The 26,477-nt window shown below is 35.0% G+C and overlaps 1 protein-coding gene and 1 long non-coding RNA gene across 13 annotated transcripts in view; one reads left to right on the top strand and one right to left on the bottom strand.

Annotated features, from left to right (window-relative positions):
• Window positions 1–26,477, bottom strand: part of Phip (PHIP subunit of CUL4-Ring ligase complex) — a 126,592-nt gene that overhangs the window by 24,714 nt on the left and 75,401 nt on the right. For 5 of the 7 annotated variants that reach the window (XR_013052864.1, XM_076576760.1, XM_076576762.1 and 2 more), the window contains 10 exons: window positions 22,669–22,786; window positions 19,855–19,995; window positions 16,398–16,474; window positions 13,580–13,811; window positions 8,627–8,746; window positions 5,997–6,104; window positions 5,514–5,638; window positions 5,305–5,387; window positions 1,570–1,681; window positions 1,348–1,409 (listed from right to left, as the gene is read on the bottom strand). Coding sequence is in view for 6 of the 7 variants with exons in the window: in XM_076576760.1 (XP_076432875.1) it covers window positions 1,348–1,409; window positions 1,570–1,681; window positions 5,305–5,387; window positions 5,514–5,638; window positions 5,997–6,104; window positions 8,627–8,746; window positions 13,580–13,811; window positions 16,398–16,474; window positions 19,855–19,995; window positions 22,669–22,786 (1,178 nt within the window). In the remaining variant the exon portion in view is untranslated. The remainder of the gene's footprint in view (window positions 1–1,347; window positions 1,410–1,569; window positions 1,682–5,304; window positions 5,388–5,513; window positions 5,639–5,996; window positions 6,105–8,626; window positions 8,747–13,579; window positions 13,812–16,397; window positions 16,475–19,854; window positions 19,996–22,668; window positions 22,787–26,477) is intronic. The other 2 variants (XM_076576761.1, XM_076576763.1) reach the window with 1 other exon arrangement.
• The window catches only part of LOC121830920 (uncharacterized), a 114,901-nt gene that overhangs the window by 40,881 nt on the left and 47,543 nt on the right, over window positions 1–26,477 (top strand). For 2 of the 6 annotated variants that reach the window (XR_006074251.2, XR_013052868.1), the window contains exon 3: window positions 4,482–4,571. The exons of 3 other annotated variants lie outside the window; for them this stretch is intronic. This is a non-coding gene — a long non-coding RNA (uncharacterized LOC121830920). Of the gene's footprint in view, window positions 1–3,494; window positions 4,572–26,477 lie in introns of those variants that run through there. One more of the 6 variants, XR_013052869.1, reaches the window with a different exon arrangement.

Below are 26,477 nucleotides of genomic sequence, written 5' to 3'. Positions count from 1 at the left end.
ATCTGGTCTTGAAACTTGAGAGATCTCTTTAGTAATGTTTTAGGGTACATTAACTACTCAGAAATACCATTTATAAAAGTTTATTTCTATTATGTTAAAAATGAGATTTTTTTTCTTGTTTTTTAAAAAAAATCTTTATCTGATGATACAGGTACACCATTTAAAAATCCAAGCCCAGGACATAAAAAAGTCTAATATACAAATAAATCATTTATAATCTACAATATACTACTTACACCCCTTTTTAGGCATGTATAACTATGTCCTACTTTAAAAACCTTAATTACCATGCTTCAGCCATTCACTCTTTTCGAGAATAAGAAATATGTCATATTCACTCTTCCCAGGGATAACTCCCCAATCCAACTTTCCTAGGCTATATGTAAGGTGATGATTACTGTTATTAATTGTAACTGCCCCTAGCCATTGATCACTCAATATTTGTCACATATAATGGACTGTAATTCTGAAAAAATAAGAAAGGCACTTGTTTAGATAGCAAAGGATGAGTACCAAGTAAGTTATTTTGAGTCTTGGAAACTAGTCAAGAGCACATACAAAGTAGCAAGACAAGGTCCTGTTCATACTTCCACTAAAAAGCTTCACCTCCTAAGGACTGTTACAAAAATGTCTCTGAACCCCTCCCCAAATAATCAATTTAAAGGATAAATAATTAAACACTTCTCTATTTTATTCTAGTATATTAATTTCAATCTCTCCTTTAAGACAGAAGTTCCAGATAGGGAAGGACTGTCAATCATGTTCACTGCTAAACTTTGTCTAATTATATATTTTATATTGATTAGTCACAATAACCTTAACTGGTATCAAGTTTGGTTTCTGTTTTGTTTTGTTAGTCAGGTTCTTACTATGTAGCCCTAGCTAGGCTTGAACATATGCGGTAATCCTCCTGCCTTTGCCTCTTGAGTGTGGGGATTGATCTCCAGCAGTAAACCAGTTTTCTTATTGAAAAAACAAAACAAAACAAAACAAAAAAACTCCAGGGCTGAAGGGATGGCTCTGAGAGCACTGGTGTCTGCCACAAAACCTAACAGTGCAAGTAGAATCCTAGCTACACAAGGTGGGAGAGAATCAACTCCTGCAAGTTACCCTCTGACTTTCATAAAAATGCCAATACATATGTACCCATATACACCACAGTCAGTCAGTCAGTCAGTCAGTCAGTCTGTCTGTCTGTCTGTCTGTCTCTCTCTCTCTCTCTCTCTCTCTCTCTCACACACACACACACACACACACACACACACACACACACACACACACACACACACCAACACCAACTAATTCTAATTCCACAAGGTATAAGCAATGAACCTAACATACACTTACCATTATTAGGTATTAGTTCCATATCCCAAGGACTCATCTTTTCTGTATCTCCATTGTCCCAGCTTTAAGAAAGCAAAATTATTCCATTAAAAAAATGAAAAGTAAAATCACATTAAACAAATAATTGTTTCAGTATTAAAAGAGGTATTTTTACTCCTTTACTGATAGAGGAAAAAATTTCAAAACCTAGTCTAATTCAAAATACAACCAGTATTTTCTTACCAAACATTGTAACACTGAAACAAACTATCAGGATACTCAGGTTGAAGAGGCTCTTGACTTTCAATTGTTCCAAACCACCAGGCATCATCTATGACAGATCTGAAGCGGTCACCTGAAGAAGAACAAAAGCCATATATTTATTACATGGGCATGTACTGTTGCTTTGGTTAACTACCTTTTCCTAAAGTATAACTCTCTAAGGTTCTTAAACTGGATGATTTCACAAGACAGAAGATGATCTATAAATTCCAAAAATAAGTCAGAAAAATCAGCACACATACCAAATATGTGACTTATAGCATTTCTTAGATCTCAGTAGTAATGAAGCTTCTCCTTTTGTCTTAATCGTTTTGATGAGTGCAGCATTTAAAAGTCACCATTAGGACTATGTCTAAACTTCTCATATGTATACTTTGGGTTACTACTGATTAAAAATATTTATATCTTATTTTTAAATTTTTACTTCCTATTATTTCCCCCAAATAACAATCAAGACTTCATATTAAAAGCAAAATCATAAAAAATTCAGCTTGGCCCCCTTGTCTCTATCATGCTTACACTGTACTACACATTCACTCTCCCTTTCCTTTCTAAAGGGCCACAACAAAAAGAAACAACAGTGAAAACTGTCAGTCTTTGTAGAAAAAGCAAGCATGCCTTTTATCTATTTCCTCATCCAATTGCTAAGGTTATAGTACTAACATTGCTTGTAATAAACACTTGAATAAGCTACAAGGGTCACTGTTTTTAATGTCAATGTTTTCAGCTTCCTGTTCTATACTGCAAGGTACTCTTTTCCTTTGTGTAGTGTTCTTCTCTTCTGTGGCTGTCACAGTACTAAGTTTTCTCTTGTTAGCATAGGCAAAAGTATAAAATATATAGGTTCAAATAAAAATATCCATGTAACTAAATATATTAATTGGTTTTTGTCTTCATATACTCAATAATAATTATATTATCTAAATTAGAACAGTTTAAATGGTGTCTTCTACTAAGATACTTTTTCATTTTTAACATACAATTAAGGAATAGTGAATTAAGTTGCCAACTAATCGATTAGTTACTATTTTCAAGAAAGGTATTTTCTCATGTTTTAAAAAAAAATAGACTTAAGCTGGGCGTTGGTGGCGCACGCCTTTAATCCCAGCACTCGGGAGGCAGAGCCAGGCGGATCTCTGTGAGTTCGAGGCCAGCCTGGGCTACCAAGTGAGCTCCAGGAAAGGCGCAAAGCTACACAGAGAAACCCTGTCTCGAAAAACAAAAAAAAAAAAAAAAAAAAAAAAAAGACATAAAAGTTTATGTAGACATGCATAAAATAAAATAGCTAAAATCAGGGCTAAGAGCCTTAGTAATTAATAATAGAGAGGGTGCTGAACTGGCATTCCCCTGTATTCAGATTGGTGAATACCCTAACCATCATCATAGAGCCCTCATTCAGTAACTGATGGAAGCAGATGCAGAGATCCACACCCAAGCACCAGGCCGAGCTACAGGATTCCAGTTGAAGACAGGGGAGAGGGATTATAGGAGGAACAAGGGGGATCAAGATCATGAAAGGGAAACCCACAGACACAGATGACCTGAATTTGCGGAAACACATGGACACTAACTGACTACTGGGGAGCCTGCATAGGACCTAACTAGGACCTCTCTGCATGTGGGTAACAGTTATGTAGCCTGGTCTGTTTGTGGGACCCCTGGCAATGGGACCAGGATCTATCCCTGGTGCATGAGCTGGCTTTTTGAAACTCATTTCATAGGGTGGGATGCCTTGCTCAGCCTAGATGCTGGGGGTGGGGGTGGGTTGGGAAGATGGCTTGGTCCTGCCTAACTGAGCATTCCAGGCCTTGTTGACTCCCCATGGGAGGCCTTACCCTTTCTGAGGAGTGGATGGGGGTGGTCAGGGGAGGTGGATAAGGGGCAGAGGAGGGGACGGAAAAGGAAATGGGATAGGTATGTAAAATGAATTTTAAAAAAATTAATAAAAAACTAGTTAAAATCAATAAAACAAGGTAACAGATCTTTTAAACTAGAATTCTTTGAGAATTATAATTAAAACCAAATATTTTGCTAAATTATAATCTATATACTTTTGACTGGGAGAGTTAGATCCAAATTTAGATTCAAGCATGATGCTCTATTAAGTCCGTCATTGTTTCTCAAATGTGTATTAAGGAGAATGAACATAGAGAAAAGCTATTTTATAAAACTTACTACTAATATAATTCTTTAACTATATAAGAATGTTACAGAAATGTGAACTTAACAGACCAATTTCTTAGGGCTCTCCCAAGACTGACAAGCTTTGCTTTACGAAGAGTCAGATACTGTGTATGAATCTAACCACAATGGACAGTCCTGTTAGGTTAACAATAATGAGTACCAGCCAGAGTCAACCATAAAACATTCCTGGTGATTTGAAGTGGCTGAAGATAGACAAATGCATAAATAAAAGACCAACTAGATACTGATTGTGGAAGACATAATAATCTACTAATATAAAATATTTAAAGATCTAAATGAAAATGCTCTGGTGCCTATTTATTCATTCAAGATATCTGACTTATCTACCAGTTTGTGACACAATATTACTTTACTTCAATACAACTGTATGTAAAAGAAATGTGTGCTACATTGATTCTAGATTGGTTTCATCTTTGACTGTAAATACTGCTTGCTACTATTCAAGTAAGATTACAAATTTGTTTCTTGCAATTCCTTTTCCTCAAATAATTTGAACTGCTTCAATTTTCATGTTTTTCTATGCATTTAAAGTATCTTTCTATACCACAAGTAGTATAATGCACTTTTCAATATAGGTTTTAACAAATTTTTTTTTGATAATGTAAATTCAACTCTTTTCTGAAGATTTCCTTCTTGGTGATAATGCCTTCTGGATTCCTACTTCCTAGAGACTGCTGGACATTTTCCCTGTGCTCAACTCTGGTTTCTTAAGAGGATGTCACAGTTCTCTTCTGTTTTACTCCTTTCCCCTCTTTCAGGTAAGCAAACAAAATATCCCCTTTCACTCTGGGAACTTAACATGTATGTCATTAGAGTTTATTCATGCTCCTGTACTCTTTCTTCTTCCACTTACACTAAGTTTTACCAGATCAATCAAGAAGAACAACCTGCCAGTGTCTTCCAGGAGCACCAGTAGAAAAAATACTGATATACCAACTTAAACAATTTGTTAAACCATGCTACTTATGCACCTACTACAATCCCCTCCAAGAGAGCAAACAATGGTTTGTTTGAAATTAAGAACTAGTAAATGAGTAACATTCCCATTTGCATAATTTAAATAAAATAGCTTAAAAGTGTGGTAACCTATGATTTTACAATTTCAGACAGCTATGAACAATAAACTGTTTAATGTTCAAAATTCAAGTTCAAAATTTTAACTCATGCTATTATATCATCTTTTATCCTCCAACACAATTTTTATTATTAATATGATCGGATAAATAATTTAACACATAAAACAGCTAAAAGGAAAAATTCTAAAATAAACTTATAACAGTTAACCAAATGGAACAGAACTTGTTTTTTTAAATTTAAACATCAAGTAGATTAAAGTATTTTCTTTCTCAAAACTTAAAAATGGCACTTTACTATTGGCATATTTACAATTTATAAAAAAAAGAATCCCCTAACTACAAAAAATAGTAAATTATTTATAAAGGAAAGGGGAAGATATACAGAATACCTATGACTTCTAAATCAATTACCCACCTATATTCCACCGCCTATATTTTGCGTCATCAAATTGTTGTCTCAAGACTAGGAAATCTATAACGTCAGGCATATCATGGTATCTATTACAAATAGAAACAAACTGATTAGGTCACACACCTAAAAATATCTAAGGTATGTTCAAATTTATTTCAATCTTGAAAAATACTCCAGTACTATCAAAGCACTGCCTTGGTATCAGTCCTTACTTCATGGTAAATGATCCACCGGTCAGTTTACCAGTATCAGGATCTAGAAAGGCAAGCTTAAGGCAGCAAAGGGTAGGCAATCCCACTTCATACTTGATACCAACGATCTTCATCAGTTCTTGTTCCTACAATACAAAAAACAAGAATTATCTCTGCAGAATAAACTATGTGCTTATGCAGGCCAGAGGTGGATTCTGGGGGCTTTCTTGAATACTATCTGTTTTATTTAGAGACAGGAAGTCTCTTACTGACCCTGTAACTTGCCATTCTGCCCTGCCCGTGCCAAGCAAGCGCTGAACTAAGGGGGCACAAACCCCCTACACACTTGAGGGGTGCTGAGGAGCAGAACACTGGTCCCCGCATTTTCCACTGAACTACTTCTCCGGCATCGTACAGTTTCTTACAGTCCAAAGAGTAAACCATACAACTTCCTTCATAATTCAAAATGTACTTTTTACATCAAGAAACATGCCAATATCATACCCTTAGTTCCATTTTATGCCATGGCTGTTTTTTAGGATTGATACTATAAATTTTATTTTTCCGGGCCATTTCAACATATGCTTCATGTCCTTGTCGGAAATAATATACCTAAAATAAATAAAAAAAAAAAAATCAAAACTAAAGGTGCAAAACAACACTAACATTGAAAATCTAATTTAGACATTACACAAAAATTCTAATACTAAATTTTTAAATGTTATTCCTCAAATTGTCCAAAGACAATCAAAACTTAAGCATCCTAATTAAAAATTCTTTTGTGTATATACTCAAAAAATTAAGATGTATAGCTTTTTTGTTTTTACTTCATTATTTCATTTCTGGATTGAAAATAAGTTAATCCATGTGGTATAACAAAGTCATTTATGCCAGGCAGCAGTGGCGCACACATTTAATCCCAGCACTTGGGAGGCAGAGCCAAGCAGATCTCTGTGAGTTCAAGGCCAGCCTGTTCTAGAGTGAAATCCAGGACAGGCACCAAAACTACACAGAGAAACCCTGTCTTGAAAACAACAACAACAACAAAACCAAAACAACAGCAACAAAAAAAATGAAGTCATTTATAACCAGGGGTTTAAACTATTTGGTCATATTCTTTTGTTTTTATTTTTTAAAATCATGTGTTTATACATATGCAGAAAACTTTGAAGCTGAACATGTATTTTCATATATGTTTTATCTAGTTTGATCCTTAATGTGCTAACTCTTAAGTGCACAAACATGTATATGCATGTTTATTTCAAGATGAAACTTAAGTGACTTCTAGCATCTATCCTGCAGAACAGGTATTGGAACAGTCTGCCACTACATATTTTGATCATTACTAAAAGTAAAAACATTAATTTACTTTTTTTTTTTTTTGGATGTAGGAGTTTTGGCTATATATATGCACGCCACTTGCAAGCCTACTAGCGTCTGCAGAGCTCAGAAGAGGGCATCAGAGTTCCTAGGACTGGAGGTACAGAAGGTTGTGAGCTGCTATGTCGGTGCTGAGAATTGAACCTGGGTTCTCTGCAAGAGCAACAGTGTTTTTAATTGCTGAGCCAACTCTCGAGTCCAGAAAAGCTATTTGAACTGTGTTTAAATGATCAGTCATATTTTCAGGAGTCACCATCCTACATATTTTCATTCTGTTTTTACTGCTCCTGTTGCTTGGAGAGTCACTAGAGGGAGCAGTGTTAAGACACTGATTTCAGACTCAGGCGGGGTGATGAAGGCTCAAGCCCCACAACTGAAAAGACCATCTAAATAGAAAACAACTGTGGCCATCCGGAAAGTCCTGCCATGTTATTTTAAAGCTACATAATTTGGTAAGAAGTATCATTGTAAAGGTATAGTAACGGTCTAATCTCCAAAAGTTGTTGACGCAAGAAGGATCATTAAATAAAAATTATTCCAGAGTTTTCTTTAGATTCACTCTTCCACTTATTTCCATTGTAAAATTGTTAGTTCCTACTTTATAGTATCAATTACTGTGCTTTGAAAAAGGAAGCCTCTATTTTAAGTATTTTTACACTTAGTCTGTTGGATGTTAGGTGTCATCTCTTCAATCTGTATAAAAATGAGAAGATATTATCCTGAGAAATTCCGATATAGTATTAAATTAATCTCAAATTCTTTTTTTTCCACCCCACCCCCAAGACAGAGTTTCTCTGTGTAGCTTTGGAGCCTGTCCTGGAACTAACTCTGTAGACCAGGCTGGTCTCGAGAGATCCGCCTGCCTCTGCCTCCTGAGTGCTGGGATTAAGGGCATGCACGATTACCACCTGGCTTCAAATTCTTAAGTACAGTCTAAACGGGTTTCTTACTTTTAGTTTTGAAAAACCAAAAATAAGTAAATAAGTTAATAAAATTAATGGCTTTGAGGACAGGTAAATAATCAATGTGAGTAAAAAATTAAATGGAAACCAAGTACAAAATCTTTTTCTTTTAATATGCTATACATTTCTCTCTAGATTAGGAAAAAGAAATGCATTTTTATTTAGAAATACAAAAGAATGTAGATGGAAGAAATCTCAAAAGGCCCTACCCATAGAGGAAGAGCTACAGGCAATTAATGGCTGCTTAAAGAGGGAGAATAGGTATTCTACAGGGACAAGCCCCTTGGTAGTAGTCAATCCTAAACAAATACACATATTCAACACTAAATGGACCCAGCAGGCTGCATGTACACAGACATAAAAATAAAGAAAAAGGTCATGAATTTGAGGAGGGTGAGAAACAGGATTTGGGGGAAGGGCACAAATGATATAAAAATAGTCCTCATAAGAACATTTTGAAAAACTTAAAAAAAAAAACTGTAATAGTAGCAAGAAACCCTAAAACAAATGAAAAACAGCAATTAAATCCTTTTGTTAAAATATGCCAGTTTTAATTAAACATGGCAATGAAGTCTCTATTCTATCAAACTATCTAAATTATCACATATTTATAGGAGTCCTGGTGAATATCATTACTACATCCTTGGTTGTATTTTTGCAATACTGACATGAGAATTTTTTTAGGAACCTACTGCAATCTTCTAGAAGTGTGTTTCAAGAGCTATCAAAGACACTGAGGTTACTACTTGAAAAAACATAGGTAATTTTAAAAATTTTAAAGTTTAAAAGTACCTCATCACCCATTTGTGGTACAAATGGACATCTTCTGGGAAGTGTATCTGTAATCCACGTTGAAGGCAACCATTCTTCTAACGTAAGACCATTTTCAGTTAGTTCTCCTACGGCCAATCTCTGAGAAAAGTGTGGAACAGCATTAGTAGTATCTTAAAATACAAGGAAATGACATCTGTACAAAGATTTTATTCTCTAGCATTAAAACCTTATTCTAGAAAAGCAGGAGACCTAGCAACAGTTATTTAACTTTTCCAAATCACTGATGGAGAGCTGGAGACTAAAGCAAAATGCAGTTTTCACAAAACTCTCTAAAATTATCCTTATAGACACCAAACTATAAACTCATGAGGTTTCTTCCCCTTTCAAAGTAAGTTATCTTATAAACAGTACATACAGCAAGTTAAAATGTGCTCAACAGTCTTAAACTCCTAGACTTAGGGTGGTAGTAGTAACTAAGTAAGATTAAGTAGTACTGAGGATCCAGAAAACTAATTGCTTTCATGACAGCCATAATTACTTCCATGAATTGGACATTTCACTTCTAAATAACCTAAGAACAGTCTCATTAATATTCAATCATTCACTCACACTTATTCTCTCTCTTACTTTGTCTCTATCACTCATTCTATTTCTTTTAGACATGTAGCCCAGGCTGGCTTCTAACTTGCTACGTAGTGAAGTCTGATCTTGAATTCTTAATCATCTTTCCTTTCACTTCCTCACTGCTGGCATACAGGAGCATCCCCCAAGGAAAGGTCTCCCTTCTTGAAAGTAGTCATTTCATTTTTTACTCACCTATGCTCCTCCCACCAACAAGTGGTCTAATGACAATAGCCTTTATATTAAATTACATGCATGGAAAATGAACTAAAAAAAAAAACCACTAAAACCTAAGTAGAGAAACTTTATGCAAAAGATTAAAAATGTGCTTGAGTGTAACTAAGAGTTGTACACTTTATTTTGTTATGGTTTGTTTAAGCATTAACACTGAACTAATAAAAATCAAGCTGTGTTCTACCTACAGCTAAACCACACTGAATGAGATTTGTATCATACAGAAGAAGCAATACCACGACAGCAAACTTGTAGGAGACACTCCTAGAATTATTTTACAATATACATTTTCTTCTTATTCCTACTGATCACACATGGCATTTTTCAATTTAATGCCTCAGGAGTGTTCTCATCTTGAGGAACATGGTGAAAAAGGAAAAGCCTTTGATAATTCTTCTATGTAAGAGATGGTTTCACTGGAAAATCGCAGGCTTAAAAACTTAGGAGCAGCCGGGCGGTGGTGGCGCACGCCTTTAATCCCACCACTCGGGAGGCAGAGGTAGGCGGATCACTGTGAGTTTAAGGCCAGCCTGGGCTACAGAGCAAGTTCCAGGAAAGGTGCAAAGCTACACAGAGAAACCCTGGTTTGAAAAACAAACAAACAACAACAACAACAACAACAACAACAACAAAAACAACTTAAGAGCTGACATATTTTAAAAGGATGGCTGAATGTGTAAGGAGGAACAGCAAATGACCTATGGACAAAAAGCACTATCGTGCGGTGGTGGCGTACGCCTTTAATCCTAGCACTCGGGAGGCAAGGCAGAGGCAGGCGGATCTCTGTGAGTTCGAGGCCAGCCTGGTCTCCAAAGCGAGTTCCAGGAAAGGTGCAAAGCAACACAGAGAAACCTTGTCTGGGGGGGGGGGGGAGCACTATCTACCGAGTATTTTATTAATCAAGTTTTACTGAAACATAGCCACACATATATCATACATGGCTACTTTCATGCTATATTGGTAGAATAGCTAGCCCTTTCTTTTAGGAAATGGGATTATCTTCATAGTATTGGAAGGTGCTATGCAAGCTGCCAAGGCACAGAAGCAGCCAGCTGTGACATCTATGGACACAACAACCAACATTGCAAGACATCCCTAAGGGTACAATGGTGGCGCTCATATCTTGTTAGTAGCCAACGGCTGTCAAAGTGGACTCTAGGTCCACTCAACAGGAAGACAATCATGCCTAGTACTAGAAATCTAGTCAATTACACAAGGCCAGTGTGGTCATGGATCTTAAGGGGACAACCTACTACTGCCACTTTACTAAAAAAGCATAATTCATGACTGCAATTTAAATCCGCAGATAAGTGTAGCTCCTACCCTTCATTAAAAAAGCTTTGCAACATGCTCTGGGGGCGGCGGCGGCGGCGGGGGGGGGGGGGGGGGGGGGCGGGCGCCGGGTACAAGACACCGAGATCCCAGCTCCTTCTCTCTCCTAGTCACAAAGAGGTGAGTACACACATTCCCTACCATGAATATTCTGGCCTTGAAACATCAAGAGCCAATTTAACAGAAACTAAAACCTTGGAGCTTATGAGCCCAGATAAATCAATTCTCCTTTTGTAGCTATGATCTTATCCAAACAACAAGAATCGTACTAACACAGACCACCAAACCCATAAATTTCCTCTCAAACAGCTCTGAATTTACTAGTTTTATATACTTAGGTTGTGCTCAAAGGTTTGCTTAAGAAGGGTTCTTTTGATAAAAAGGAATAGCTCAACTATGATATATTAAATAGGCAATTATTTCTCTCAATAAAGAAAGTATCAGTATCTAGTAAGTAGTACAGAAGGTAAAAACTGTATATTAAATAGGAATAACCAAGATTTTGGCATCATACAGAATCTTTATAAAGACACATTTCATTACCCAGTGATGCCAGGGAAACTTTTAAGTATTTGGTTGAAGCAAATCTCTATTTTACTATTACAATGCATTAAGTATTTTTCAAAACTTCCTGATTTGTTATTTCAGATTTTCTTATTTTGGAGGTACAGTTAACTTTCTTTCCACAGATCTCTAGGAATGCTTTTAGGCTGACTGAAATATTTTTCAATTTGATTTCTGAATTATTATCTCTAAAATATGTGGCATTTCTTTTACTTTTGGGACATTAGAACATATATTAATTACACATTAGTTTCAGAATAAGGATTATGGCTTTCACTTATTTTCACTGATCACATTACTTTATAAACTGAGTTTTGAATAGTTTATTGAATTTGCTGAAGAATTCTTTTGTTACCATTTCTATATCTACCTTATGCTTTGCTTAATTAAAATTCAGTCATATGGAAAATATTCTCATTTTTTTCATATATTCAGTAATGCACTTATTACTTGCTTAGTGAGTGCTTTTCAATCTACACGGTACTCCTAGGAAGGAAATCCTGTTGTGCTGCCTGAATTAACTTGAAGACTATGTAAAAAAACAAATGTACTATCCTGTTATGGAACGAAAGTCCAGTCAAAAGGAACAATCCATAATATCTTACTCTCATTAATGCATGCTCCATAAACAGATCCTGCTACAATATTCTGACACAGCCAAACAACAGAAATAAAATACTCCACACAGGAGATTCAAATACAGCACTGGCTCTGACTACATTCACCATCATTCAAAGGCACAAACTGAGGACAAATGTGCCATTGTCTTCCGTAAAGCTTCCTCACAAAATACAAAGGAGGTAAGAAGAACCAACACTTCACTATGAAACCAAATTACCATAGCTTATAATTATAGAGGTGAAATCAATATGAATTCAAACAATAAAAATCAAACAATTAACACAACTAGATTCTTATACTTTCCAAAGCTTCTTGGCAATAAAGAGCCAGAGCACACTAGTATTTAATTCGACAAATGATAACATTTACATCTAAAAAAACGTTAAAAAATAATTCTTTTTTTAACATTTTGGTGGGGGAAGGCTATCTTTTTACATAGCCTTAGTTATCCTGGAATTTGCTAGGTAGACTAAGCTGGCCTCAAATTCACAAAAAATTGCCTGCCTCTGTCTCCCAAGTGCTAAGATTAAAGACATGTAGACATGTATAACTACACCCAGCTAAGAATAGGTAAACATATATTTTAAAATTTTTTTCTATTTACCCAAATATGTCCATTTACTATAGTATTATCTTTAAATTCAAAAACAGCTTTCTCTCTCTCTCTCTCTCTCTCTCTCTCTCTCTCTCTCTCTCTCTCTCTCTCTCTCTCTCTCTCTCTCGTGTGTGTGTGTGTGTGTGTGTGTGTGTGTGTGTATACCACATGTGCCACAGTACACATTTGTAGGTAATAGGATATAGGCAGAGATCAATTCTTACATTCTACCATGTGGGACCCAGGGATCAAACTTAGGTGGTCAGATTTGGTTGGCAGCAAGCACCTTCACCTGCTGTCTCCATGAGCCATCCCCCAGACACTTACTATAGTATTTTATTTATTTCAGAGAAAAACCAAAAAACCAAAAACCGTCTTACTCCCATTTCCTAATTAAAGATTTTTAGCTTTATGAGTACTGGTTTTCTGTTTCCTTTTTTCTTTTCTCTACAGTCTAATTATCCAGACTCATTAAGTAACCAAACAAACATATTACTATGTTTATCGTTTACACACTATACTTAATGAAAACTTACTATAAGAAGTGTATTGTACCCAATATTTGATTTGTATTTGCTTTATGGTCAACTATGACAAGATGTTTTATTTATATTTCATGTGATGTCTCCCCTGGAGTTTCTCTGTATTTTTAGCAATGACAATTAGGATAGTTAAATATAAAGACCACTGGTAGACAAAATCCATTTTATACCATTATTTTGCTTACCTAAATAAATCTCACTGGATCTAAAAAATGTGTTTTAAAATTAAATGCTCAAATATTTCAAGTATGGTTATGTTCTGAGTAAACATTCTTAGGTGTCTGAGTAAGCACTTGTGTCAACATAATCTCAAATCTCCATGTACTTTACTACTTATTAGTTAATTCTGAATTTTCTCTATTTATTAACAAACCTCAAAGACGTTTATGTTGGATTTTTCACATTTATGCTTTAAAGCACTTCCCCAGAAGGAAAGACTAGACTTAAAAAATTTAAATCAACCTTTTGTTTTCTTTCTTTGGGCTTTTTTTTCTTTGGTGATGCTGGTCCATCTTTTTCTTCATTTGCTTTTTTTCTTTCCTTTTTAATATGTTTTTGTTTCTGATTTTCAGATTCATCTTCTTCATCTGAACTACTTTCTGCTTTCTTAGTTTTATGCTTAGGAACTTTCTTTGGTGGCTGCAAATTAATTCCAGCATCTGCTGTCCAATCAGAATAATCACTGGAGTAGTCACTAAAAGGAGAGAAGCAACTTAAATCACATAGGGTACAGTTTTAAGACCATTTTATAAAAAAATATATAAAAAGATTTTAAAAAAGCACAAATGAACTAAAAGTTATTTCATTTCGATCAACTCCTCATAACCTTTACTATGTAAAAACACATTTTACAACTTTTTATGGAAAAATAAATTTAAACCTTTTATACTTTTAAGAAGCATACAGTTTGCATATATATCTCAATAATACTTGGCATACAAGAAATAAGGAATGGAGTATCATCTTTTTCAGTTCAAACAGAGCCCTGAAGAGCCAGCATGTATACACAGCATGTATACACCATAATAAGCAAACACAGGGATTTCTTTTATGAGGGAATCTTGGAATTCTTCTCAGTGCTTGGGACTGAAGCCTTGTAGGCATTCTACTACTGAACTAGCCAAAGTATGAAATTCCTTTGTATTTTTAAGACGAGGCCTAACTATGTCGGGCTGGCCTCCAACTCACAGAAACCTACCTGTCTCTGCCTCCAGAGTACTGGACTTAAAGGCGTGTACTAGCACGCCTAGCTTAAGGATGAAGTTCTCAACCAATGGGAATGCTCATGGTGGCAGATACTGAACTGGCAGCTAAAAAGTGTGTCTATGCAGTAGGAAGGTTGAACTCATAAACATTTACTTAGCATGTAAAATGAAGTTAATTTCAGGGTAGAAGTGTGGTTCAGTGGTATAATCTTTTTTTCTTCCCTAGCATACAGGAGGACCCAAGTTTGATCAACTGCAGGACCATAGTAATATATTTAGTGAATACTACTTTATTTACACTTTCATTATTGAGAAACATACAAGATGAACTCTCTTACATGCCACTATCAATCATGCTTGCCATTATCTTTACATTTTACCTTTATAGATATGCAGTCCTGATACGGCACCCCACACATATCTAGCTATATATACTGTCTATTTAATTTTAGTACATTAAAATATTTGCTTATTCTGCATAGATTTCTAACTATAAATGTCTAAAAGACATATGAGTTAGAGTATGTTAAAATTTATAATCATATTACATTAAAGCACTAGCTTTATTTGAGGTCTGATCTCATAGTTCCCATATTAACCAGTAAGCTAACAGCACATTCTGAACAGTAGTTTTACTCTATCACTGCCTTTTCCATAGCCTAAGTCATCTTGATGGTCATTTACCTGACTCTGTGAGAGTACTCATTCCAGATCAGAATCAAAGAAATAAAAAGTGCTTTCTAATATGATCTGATTTTTTAAAATTACTTTGTTGTGGGATTTTTCTGGCACCTCCCTATTTACTTCTGGCTGGTCTGGGTTTTACTCTGCATGCCAGGCTGGCCTCAAACTTGCAGAGATTCTCTTTTACCTACTTCCCAAGTGCTGGATAAACCCATGTGCCTCCAAGCACGACCTTTAAAATGGCTTTCAAAAAAATCTAAATAATGTTTTCAAACTCTCACTTTTCTAGTATGGGTTTTCTTCAACTTATGGGCATCAGCTGCCAGTCATTCAGGGAAGATCTGATGACAAAATAAATATACACCACAGAAGTCATGTTTTTCACAACAAAGATCCTCAACTGCTAGCACCACCAGTGCTCTTTCAATATGAAGAGGGACTATGTTGTCTCCTGGTTTAAACTACACTAGTTCTAAAATAGCTGCTGAACCAAAAGAACGTAAACTTGTTTTCACCGCTCAGCTTCAAAAACTTAAACACAACCTATAGACATCTGTATATCATTATTAAGAATCACTACTGAGGGTCAGGAAAGGCTTTCATCCTAGAACTGGTAAGAATCTTATAGAATTCTTACAGCTTCCACTTAATGTTTCCTTTGGAAGTCTATTTTAGGAACTACTGAAGCAGGAAAAAAAAAAATATAAGGAACAATTAATAATTTCCTCCCCCAAGGGTGTATTCCCACTGACCATTAAAACCTTTTAAAGGCTATTAGGCCTTTAAAAATGTGAAATTCCACCATAAGTAGCATAAGGATTTCTTGCTTGCATAATAAAAACAGGATGGCAGTAGAAAGATGCAGTTTCTTTTCATTGATGGTAGAGAAAATTAGTAATATCCCATAAATCATCAGCGTAAGAGCTAATTCAATAGGAAGCCCTCTTTATTTTTATAATCTGATGCTTAAACGTTCCTCAAAACCGGGCTGGAGAGATGGCTCAGGGGTTAGGAGCACTGGCTGCTCTTCCAGAGGACCTGGGTACAATTCCCAGCAACCACATGGCAGCTCACAACTGTTTGTTACTCCAGTTCCAGGAGATCTGACACCTTTACATCAATGCAAATAAAATAAAATTAATTTTTAAAAATTCCTCAAACCAGCAGTGAAGCTAATTTATAATTCTGTATTATAAATACATTGTTCAGAAATACAATAACAAGTAAGTAGATGAGTTAAAAATACCACTTTGCAATTTTTCTTTAAAGACTTATCAGGGAAAAAAATCTAAACTTTTGTTAACCAAAAGACCCTTCAAATAACTTTATATCCCAGATTTGGAGGGGTAGCGGTAGAGCAGTTGACAAAGTCACACTCCCTTCCCTTGTACCTGGAACTGCCATCACTGTGCCATGCTCGCTCCTCTTCCTCAGATGTCCCGCCACTGACAGCAACCACTTCACCTTCCTGAGACAGGAAGCACAGATTTCGTAAGATAATGCCCAGCACAGTAGGATATCTAAAACCTGACTTGCTAAGTAGAAAAATACAACTTTTGTATTTTTATTCAAAAAAGTTGAAACAAATGTTCATGAGGATTATCTATTAATAAATAGCAGATTCAGAACACCTCCCGGACAATTGCCACGTTTCATTTTTACTTTATTTTTCAGGACAGAGAATTAAATGCAGGGCTTTGGACGTCTGCATCTGTAGCCTTGTGATTCTCTTTCATGTTTCCCCAAGTGTTAGAATTACAGGTTTATACTTAAAAAAAAAAAAGGCTTCATTTTTAAAAAGCCTAAAAACAAATTTATTAAAATGACTAACACCACAGTTAACATCTGAAACTTATTTATACTTTTTGAATCTTTTTAAAAGCTGTTTTCTTTGTAGATGCTTTCAGAATCTTAAAATTAGTTACATTTATATTTTACTTATTATTGAAACAACTTTACAGAACAGTACATTCCATCTCCAGCCTTATTTTATCCAATGGGAGATTATTACAACAACAAAAAAGACACAGACTAATTCACCTCTTAGTAACTATTAAAAGTTCAGAGAATACTATGGGTGAAGCTATTTTTTCATAAGGCTCTTATCTTTTGTTATAAACCTTATGTAGCCTTTTAAACATTTACTTATGGGTATGAATGTTGGCTCATGTTTGTATTTGTACCACGTGTGCCTGCTGCTTGGAGGTCAGAGACAGGATTAGAGTACCATGGAATTAACTGGAGTAACAGTTGTGAGCTTCCATGTAGGTACTGGGACCCAAACCCAGGTCCTTTAGAGGAAACAAGGGCTTTTAATTGCTGAGCCACTTTTTTAGCAACAGAATTACTTTGCTTTTTAAATTTTTAATTAGAATATAATTACATCATTTCCCCCTTCTCAACACTTAGCTCTCTCACTGGCCTTTTTATTACTGTTTATTTATATATTTATTAAAAATAAACACATACATGCAACCTGCTGAGTCTGTTTACTGCTGTTTAATTATGATTTTTTTTATTTTTTAAGGGAAAAAGTATTCCTATTTCGGTGTCTTAGTGAAAAATGGGAAGTATAAAACCATGCAAGTGTTTAGGTAAACTAACTGAATCTATAAATAAATGATAGGGTTTTTTTATACTTCATTTTATTTCCTTCCTTATAGGAAGAGAAAAGAAACAGAGTTACTTTTCTACATTCAAAACATTAAAAGATATTTCAACCAAAAAAAGCTAGGCTTCCTTACATTAAGAATTATTTTATATTAACATATTCCAGTTTTTCTAAAAAATTTACTTAACTGCTATAAAAGAATGTTAAACTTGACTGAAATGTTCGTGCCACTTATGTAACTTTCAAAATGCCCAAGTTCCTAATAAACTGAATAGTAAAAGTATTTTATAAAGTTTTGTATTCAGAAGAACATTATAAATCCCTCAAAAAGCAAATGATTTGCCCATGTGTACTTTATATTCTTTGGTCTTCTTAAATGACCAAAAGACGGGCAAGGAAAGACCTATTCATGAGGCTGAGACAGGGAATCACTGGGCTCAAATTTGACTAATACACTGTCTCAATAAAAATCAAACCTCCTGAATTTCTCATATCAGGTTTAATTAATTTGTAGTTTTCTTATTTTGCTGGACTAACCACACCATTCTAACTTGGCTATAACAGAACTTAAAGCCACTGCAAACTAACATAATTTGTTAGGTAACTGTAACATTGTTGCAAGCATTGCAAGGCCATTGATTACTCTTGGAAGAGTATGGACTTAGAAGAATTAACTATTCTTCTAAGAAAGCATAGAAGGCAGGCCTGTGGGAGGCAGCTAAGTCTGACTAAAACCTACCAAATGGAAAAAGAAGAAACAACAAAGGAGAAAATTTGCTTGCAAAGAAAAGTGACTAAAACAGCTGGTTTATGCTGGCTAATATGAGAAAACAGCTCTCTCCTTCTCTCAAGAATCTTCTTCACTATTCAAAAACCTAGTGTGTAAGAAAATTAAAAAATAATAAATCCTGATGAAAAAAGAAATCACAGAATGATAACACTGAAAATTTCCCCCCTCTTTTTAACTTAAAATAATGGTTTTTTTTTTTTTTTTAGAGATGGGGTCTCAACATTATTGCCAAAACAAGCCTCAAATTTCTGGACTCATGTGCATCCTGCCTCAGTCTCCTAAGTGTGTTACTGCAGAAATATTATTTCATGGTACCTGAGATTTGCATACCAACTTACACTGTGGATAGGGTCATCCCAGATACTCAAGAAAATTCTTAAATATGCTTAACACAAGATACAACTTAGCTTCAAAATAGAATAATTATCACTAGGGTAAATTCATCTCTCAAGGTTAAAACACAACAGGAACTATGAAAGGAGGAGAAAGGATTTAGACTGAAGTCCTATGTAAACTGGTTGATGTTTGCTGACGGACTTAGCTTGAAAAAATGTACAACTTAGTAGGGACAACACCTGTAAAGAAACCTGTGCACATGTAGTAGCACATGTAAAACGTTAAGAAGCTCTGAATTTGTTACTGAGGGTAAAAAGTAACCCAAATGGTCAACTGCTTCTAATTACTGTTAGTCACACTAAACCAGAGCATTATGGTACCAATTTCATGGCTCGGCTTTAATGTAAAGGGGACCTCATTTAATGATTAGTCACCATTAACAGTTACATATATGTAAAGTTTAAATATCTTTGAACCTCAGAACCCTTACATGATGTGGTGGTTTGAAGAAAACGACCCCCAAAGGGAGTGGCACTATTAGAAAGTGTGGCCTTGCTGGAGGAAGTGTGTCACCATCAGGGTGGGCTTTGAGATCTCTTTTACTCAAGCTTTACTCAGTGAAATTGTCAGTCAACTTCTTGTTGACTGAAAGATGTAGGACTCTCAGCTCCAGTACCATGTCTGCCTGTGTGACACCTTGCTCCCCACCATGATAATGGACTGAACTTATGAACTGTAAGCGAGTCACCCTAATTAAATGTTTTCCTTGTAAGAGTTGTCGTGGTCATGGTGTCTTCTTACAGTAATAAAAAACCTAAGACAGGATTTCCATTAATTAGTATTTGTACTTAACAAACTCTATCACCAAGGTATTCTAAAATTTTACCAAACAGAACTAAGAATAATTAACCAATAAGGACTATTTGTTTTTTAAATGTGACACTGAATATGTGACCCTTCTGGAAGTAGGTCTTTAGTAAATGAAAGATATGGCTACTATAAAACCTAAAATGCCATATTAAAATTATATCAATGAATGTACAAAGTAAAAGTCATATTTGAAAAGTAAGTACGAGTGATAGAGAAATTTGTGAATGTGCTAAGCTCTTACATCTGAAGAACTAGTCCCATTCTCTACATCCTCCAAGGGCCTAGGCATTTCTTCCAGTGCAGATCTTGTACGGTAATTATGTTGATTTGCTTGTTGCTTTTTGGAATCCCCAACATCCAAGAAATGTTCATGAGCATGATTCTGGAAAAAATAAAATGAAATTTATTCACAATAGACTTTAAGGAATAGGTTTTCTTGTTTAATAGTTTTATTATGGAAAATTCATACATAGTTAAAATATCACTAAAATTTCTGAAATAAATCTCAGAAAGTCAGCTACAAACTGGGCATAAATGGCTCACTCCTTTAATCCCAGCATTCAAAAGGCAGGGGCAAGTGGATCTCTGTGAGTTCAAGGCCAGTCTTGCTTATATAATGAGTTCCAGGGCAGCCAGGACTATATAGAGATCTTGACTCAACCCCTACCCTCACCAAAAATAAGTCATCTGCAGATGGGCACATACAAACAATCAGGAAAAAACTGACAAAAACTGACAGAAATATATTCAAATATAACATGCTCCTAGAGTGAAAAGTAGAGCATCATGTCCATAAGCACAGACCTTGTCACAGAAAACTGGGTGCTATGAAAAAGAACCAGCTAAAGATCCTTAAAATAAAAAACTAATCATTTAATTAGTAATGGGGAAAGGCAGTAGGTTGACCATACAGACTGAAATGTGTGCCAGTGAGTGAGAGAATCAAATGGCTAATTACTGCTCAAAGTAATAAAAACAAATTTGAATGATTCACAAATGCTTGGAAAACATAGTACTTGGAAGGAAGGCTGGGGCAAGAAGATCCAGAGCCGAAACCCTGCCTCAACAACAACAAAACAAACACAAAAAACAAAAACCACAAAACAAAAAACCCAAACAACGTTTTATGGTTTCAGAACTGAGTTGAACAAAAAAAAAAAAAAAGAAAGAAAGAAAGAAAGAAAACTTACATTAGACATCTCAAAGTCAAACCTTAAAACACCTTTTAAAATGAACCTGACATTAGACACTAAGAAGAGAACATCAGAAAAAAATCTGACACAAAGTAATTTTGAACCTAAAATTATATCCTCACTGCTGAAAAGTGAAAGGAATGTTCACATACAAATCTAAATTTTATAGAAATCTTAGAAAGTATGTAAAGGTATAAAAAGGAAATAATGTTCTACTTTGTCAAACACTAATACACTATTAATTTAATATACCATTCCTTTCACTTAGCATAAAAATTTCTAACTACTCAAATTCATGTTATTTAAAGTTGCTATGCTCTCACTGTGGAAAATCTCATCCAAAATTTGATACTTCTAGTAAGATAAATTCCACACTGAAGAATCTAAAAGCCTTTTCAATGCTTTGATTGGAGACAGGATCACTCATCACCCTGGGCTAGCACTAAAGCACTTCAACGATTCATATAGTGAACAGAAAGCTGGCTGTTAACTGACACTTGTTTTCTGGTCCTTCAACACAAAACGAAATCTACTTGTGATGATGCTCTGGCCAATAAGTCTGGCATAATGTTATTAAAGCAGTATCAAAGAGCCTTCCTCAGGACAAGCATATATACTCTTCATAACTTTTTCTCTTTTGACTGACACTTGACTGAAGAGTCACACTATCTTTAGGAATGTGGTTAATCTTGGAGGAACAGGAAAATAAAAAGTCTTCAGTCCTCATTAAAAGGGACCATTCTCGACCCTGGGTTACAAACGCTTTTTTGATTTTATAAATTTAAATTACATTTACTTATTCGTGTGTCTGTGGATACGTGGTGCCCATGGTAAGGTCAGAAGACAAGGCTGTGTGGTCAGTTCTCTTCCACCATGTTGGTTCCTGGCATCCAACTTAGCTTATCAGGCTTGGCAGAAATGCCTTAGCAGGTGAGCCAATCTTGTCAACCTCTACCAAGGACTTTTATATTTTTGGTTGTGAGTCTAGACTTTAAAGACATTAAAGGCTGAGCCACAAAGAATTTTACATAAAAAATACATTTCAATTTGTTTAGGCCATTGTAAGCTAGTCAGAAACCAATAATTTTTTCTTTGTTTAGATCACTGTTCAGTAATAAGAAGCTGTTTCATACACTCTTCCTAAACTTCACAACTAATGGCTCTGAAATGTTCCGGCTAAGCTAGAGGAGGGAAAAGTCAAGCCTTGCAGGGTAGGACCACTGAAATGACAAAAAGACAAAATACTAGGGACAACCTATCTGCCTGTTTTCTTTAGAGGTTTATTTATGTTTTTTGGCTCTATGTCTCTCTATGTGAGCCATGTCACATGCATTCCTGGTGCTCATAGAGGCCAGAAGAGAGTGTTGGATCCCTTGGAACTGAAAACAATTATGAGTGGCTAAACCCTGGTCCCCTCTTCCAGCAAGTGCTTGAAACCACTAAGAGAGCTTTCCAGCCATCAACCTACCCATCTTAAGAGTGAAAAGGGCTATTCGCTATTCTTTTTAGTAGACATCAGCTAACGTGGTTATTAATAACATGAGAATAAAACACCAACGTAGGGAAAAAATAAAAGTTATAGAACTTACAACTAATGGAAGAACTGAAAAATAGGTTTTCATAGGTTGATTATAGATTATTGAATATAACATATACATAAAACTTGGCATGGGGAAAAGATATGGTAAGAGATAGGAAATGCAGACACAAAAGCTTTAAGTGAGAAATAAAATAATTCTAATAAATAACCAAGAAATATACTAATTTTTCATTAGTGTTACTTTGCTTATAATATTAATGCTTATAATTTTAAAGGGAAGGCCTAAAATGGCCATAATATTAAACATCAAATCAATATTTACCTTTGAGACAGTAAGAATTTTATTTTCTTTTGCAACAGTTAAGTGTTTCCTTTTCTCTTCTGACCTGTAACTCTTTATTTCCTCTTCTCCCTTTGCAGTTCTCCATTCTTCTTGTCTACTAAAAGAGAATATTAAAAGCCATAAACATAACCTACAATTTTTCAACTGATTGCCTTTCAAATGAATGTTAGTTATTAAGGTAACAATGTGAAGTTCTTGTATTTTCTTTCCATGTGGAACACATGGCTCAGGACATAAACTAAAACACTAGAAAGAGATTTCTTTTGATTCTCCCCTCATTTTGAACTCTTTCTGCTGTGGTAATTATAAATCAAACCAAGTATTAAGTTCTACGAAGTTTTAGGTATATGGCTTGTGCTTAGACAATCTTACATGTCAAACAGGGTATGTGCAATCTACTAACAGCAGAGCCTTAAGGTTGAACCACCAATTCCTGAAGTACACATAATTTTTCCAGTGACATAGATCAGACCCTAGTACTCAAAACCAAAACTAGGTTCTATACCAGATATCAAGCTGAAACTAAATAAACAAGTAAACAAAACAAATATATTAACTTTGAATTTTAATTTCATTAAATCCAACTCCTTAGAACTAGAGAATGTTATTTTTACTTTAACTTGGAAGTTTTGTTGACCCGCAAGGTAATTTAATCTTTGAGCTTTAATTTTTCCCAAGAGATTTTGTAACAGGAAGATAATTAATATTCAAAGCACACATACATTGTTGATACTTTCACACTAGAGCATATTAATACTTTCATTTTATTTAGCCACAGAATCTCTAATGTATCTAGTCATATTTAATGAAAAACGAAGAAGTTAAAATCTTCAGAAAGGGGACAACTTCAAATTTAAGTTTTTGAGCTTTTTATTCTTTTATATTGAAATAATCTTAAATTCACATATAGATATAAAAAAGAGGGTACAGGAATTCTTAACTTGCAAAACTACAGTATAATACAATATCAAGGTCTTGATACTGATGGAAACCACTAATCATGTGGTTTCTCCAGTTTTACTGCTACACATTTGTGAATGTTAGTTCTATGCAAATGTATTATGTGTAATGTATATTTATCACAATCAATATACAGAACATTCCATCAGCACAAAAATGTCTCATTTTGCCCTTTTATTATCATACCAACACTTTCTTACACTTCAACCCTCTCTCCTCCTAATTCTTAGTGACCACTAATTTGTTCTCCAACCCTGTAACATTAATCATTTCAATAATGTTCATAAATAAAATCAAACAGTATGCAACTCTGGAATTGTTTTCATTAAGCATTAGTCCATCAAAACAGATTTATCTAAGTTATTTCATCAATAAGTTGTTCCTCTATAAAGTAGAATATACCACAGTTTGTTTAACCATGTACCACTAAAGGAAATTTGAGTTTGTTCCCACAGTTTTTGACTATTGCACTTACGAGCTCATGGCAACTATGAATACCTTTACAAGACTACGTATGACCCTCAAATTTCGCGATGGATGAGGGAGGGATCCACAAAGTCACAAACCTCTCTGAGTATTTAGAGGCAATTAATGGTAGCTTTAAGGTAGGGGCATGAGTTCTCACCCCTCCCTGAGACGTTATTGGTAGTCAATGGTTGCTGGGGAGGAGTCATTTCCTTCAGTGGTACAGCCACTGGTAAGCTGCCCGTGGTTCCTATAAATTACCCCTCACCTATGCTCACTCAAGCAACCATAATTCAACAACAAACAAATACAGAAAGTATAAGAGGAAATAGTGAAGAAAATCAAGGGGACAATGAAAATTATAGGGAGGCACAAGAGGGAAACAGGGAATGGGGTAAAAATGATCAAAATAATCACACACAAATGGAAATGTCATAATGAAGCCCATTACTTCATATGATTACTATATGCTAATAAGAGTAAGTTTCCAAGATAAAATTGTTGAGTCATATATGACAGTTGTATAATAAAATACAAAACAGTATTCAAGAGTATACGTGTCATGTTTATATTATCATAAACAAACAAACAAAATCACAAGTACAGCAGTTTTCTCTCTAGTTACCCAGTATTTGAGGCTATCATTATTTGAGACAATTTGATAGGTACACAGTGGGATTTCATTGTGGTTTTACTCTGCATTTTCCCAGTAACTAAAGGTGCCAAGTATCTCTTTATATGCTTAATTTACCATCCTCTTTGGTGAAATGCTGGTTCAGGACTTTTGCCCAGTTTGTGGTTAGATTTTTGTCTTTTAAACATAGCCCAGCTTCTTGATCTTCCTGCAAAGGGCTGGGGTCACAGGCATAAGCCACTTTGTGCAGTGTTTACTCCTGAGTTTTAGAAGTTCTTCTATGTTAAGCCACAAGCCCTTTGGTTGGATTTAAATTAGCGTACTACTCTGCCTCATTTGAGAGCTACATTAAGGCAAACTTTAAATTGCCTACCAAGTTTAAGTCCTGGAAAGATTTCGAATGGACATATACTGGATGTTGGATTCTTTGATCTTTAAAGTGACAGTCACAATCTTGCTAGAACTTAGGGTTAAAGATTATTAACAAAAGGATAAAGAGATAAAATGGTCAAGGGTATTGGGGTGGGGGGTGAATCTCCCTTATCTTTCATGTTAAGAACCTTAACAATCAACTAGCAAATACATCTTTACATTTAATCCTTTCTAGGGAAGAAGCATAAGAATCAGAATGTTCTAGAATGAAAATGTAGTTTTAGCATAACCTAGTCCTACACAATGAATGCAAAGAATACCTTCTAGGCAAACCTGGGGAAAACTGTGGCTCATTATCACATGAGTAAAGTTTATTTAGCTTTAATAGGTTAAAGTGAAACTAAAGCTACATTATTCATAACATTACTAAAAAAAAAATAGTCTGATTTTCTATTTTCCTTATTTTTTAGTTCAGTTCAGAACTGATGTTGAGAAGATAAATGTCAGGGGCAGGAAAGATAGTTCAGCAGTTAAGATACTTTTGCTCTTGCAAAGGGTCCAACTTCCATTCCCAGCACCCACAGAGTGACTCACAACCATCTAGAACTCCAGCTCCAGGGAATTTGATGACTTATTTTCACCTCCACAGACATCAGGAATGAAGGCAAAATGCTCATACAAATAAATCTAAAATTTTTTTGAAAGAATGTTACTAATTGAACTTCTTTCAAACCTCAACGTTAATTGTTAGAGATTGAAGTTATTGAAATTGTTTACATACCAGATATATATTCGACCCTAAATCCTAACACAAATTCTAAGAATTGCCCAATTATGGAGTGTAACCAATGTGAATATTGACATTTTCTTTAAAAAATTAATCATATAATTACTATTACTAACAGCTAAAAAAAATGCTGGGCAATGGTAGCACAAGCCTTTAATCCCAGCACTTGAGAGGCAGCGGCAGGTGGAATTCGAGGCCAGCCTGGTCTACAAATTGAGTTACAGGACAGTCAGGACTGTTACACAAAGGAATCCTGCCTCAAGAAACAAACAAAAAAAAAAACCCTAAAAACCTGAAATTCAAATTCACATTTTGTTAATACTTTTTATTTATTATAATATAAGACAGTAGACAGCTTCATATTTATTTCATACATGTTGTTCATCACTTACACATACACAAAAGGAAATATAAAAAAATTTTTATCACATACACACTTAAGGATAAAAAGTATTTTCAAATGTAAACTATTTATGTATTTACCATTAAAAGGCGTATCTTCTTTATGCCTGTGAATAATCTGATGTAAATGATGAGTAAAGAGCATTAAATACCCTATATAATTCTAAC

Source organism: Peromyscus maniculatus, chromosome 7 (genome assembly GCF_049852395.1).
Source record: "Peromyscus maniculatus bairdii isolate BWxNUB_F1_BW_parent chromosome 7, HU_Pman_BW_mat_3.1, whole genome shotgun sequence".
Classification (NCBI taxonomy): domain Eukaryota; kingdom Metazoa; phylum Chordata; class Mammalia; order Rodentia; family Cricetidae; genus Peromyscus; species Peromyscus maniculatus.
This window is presented reverse-complemented; position numbering and strand designations above follow the sequence as displayed.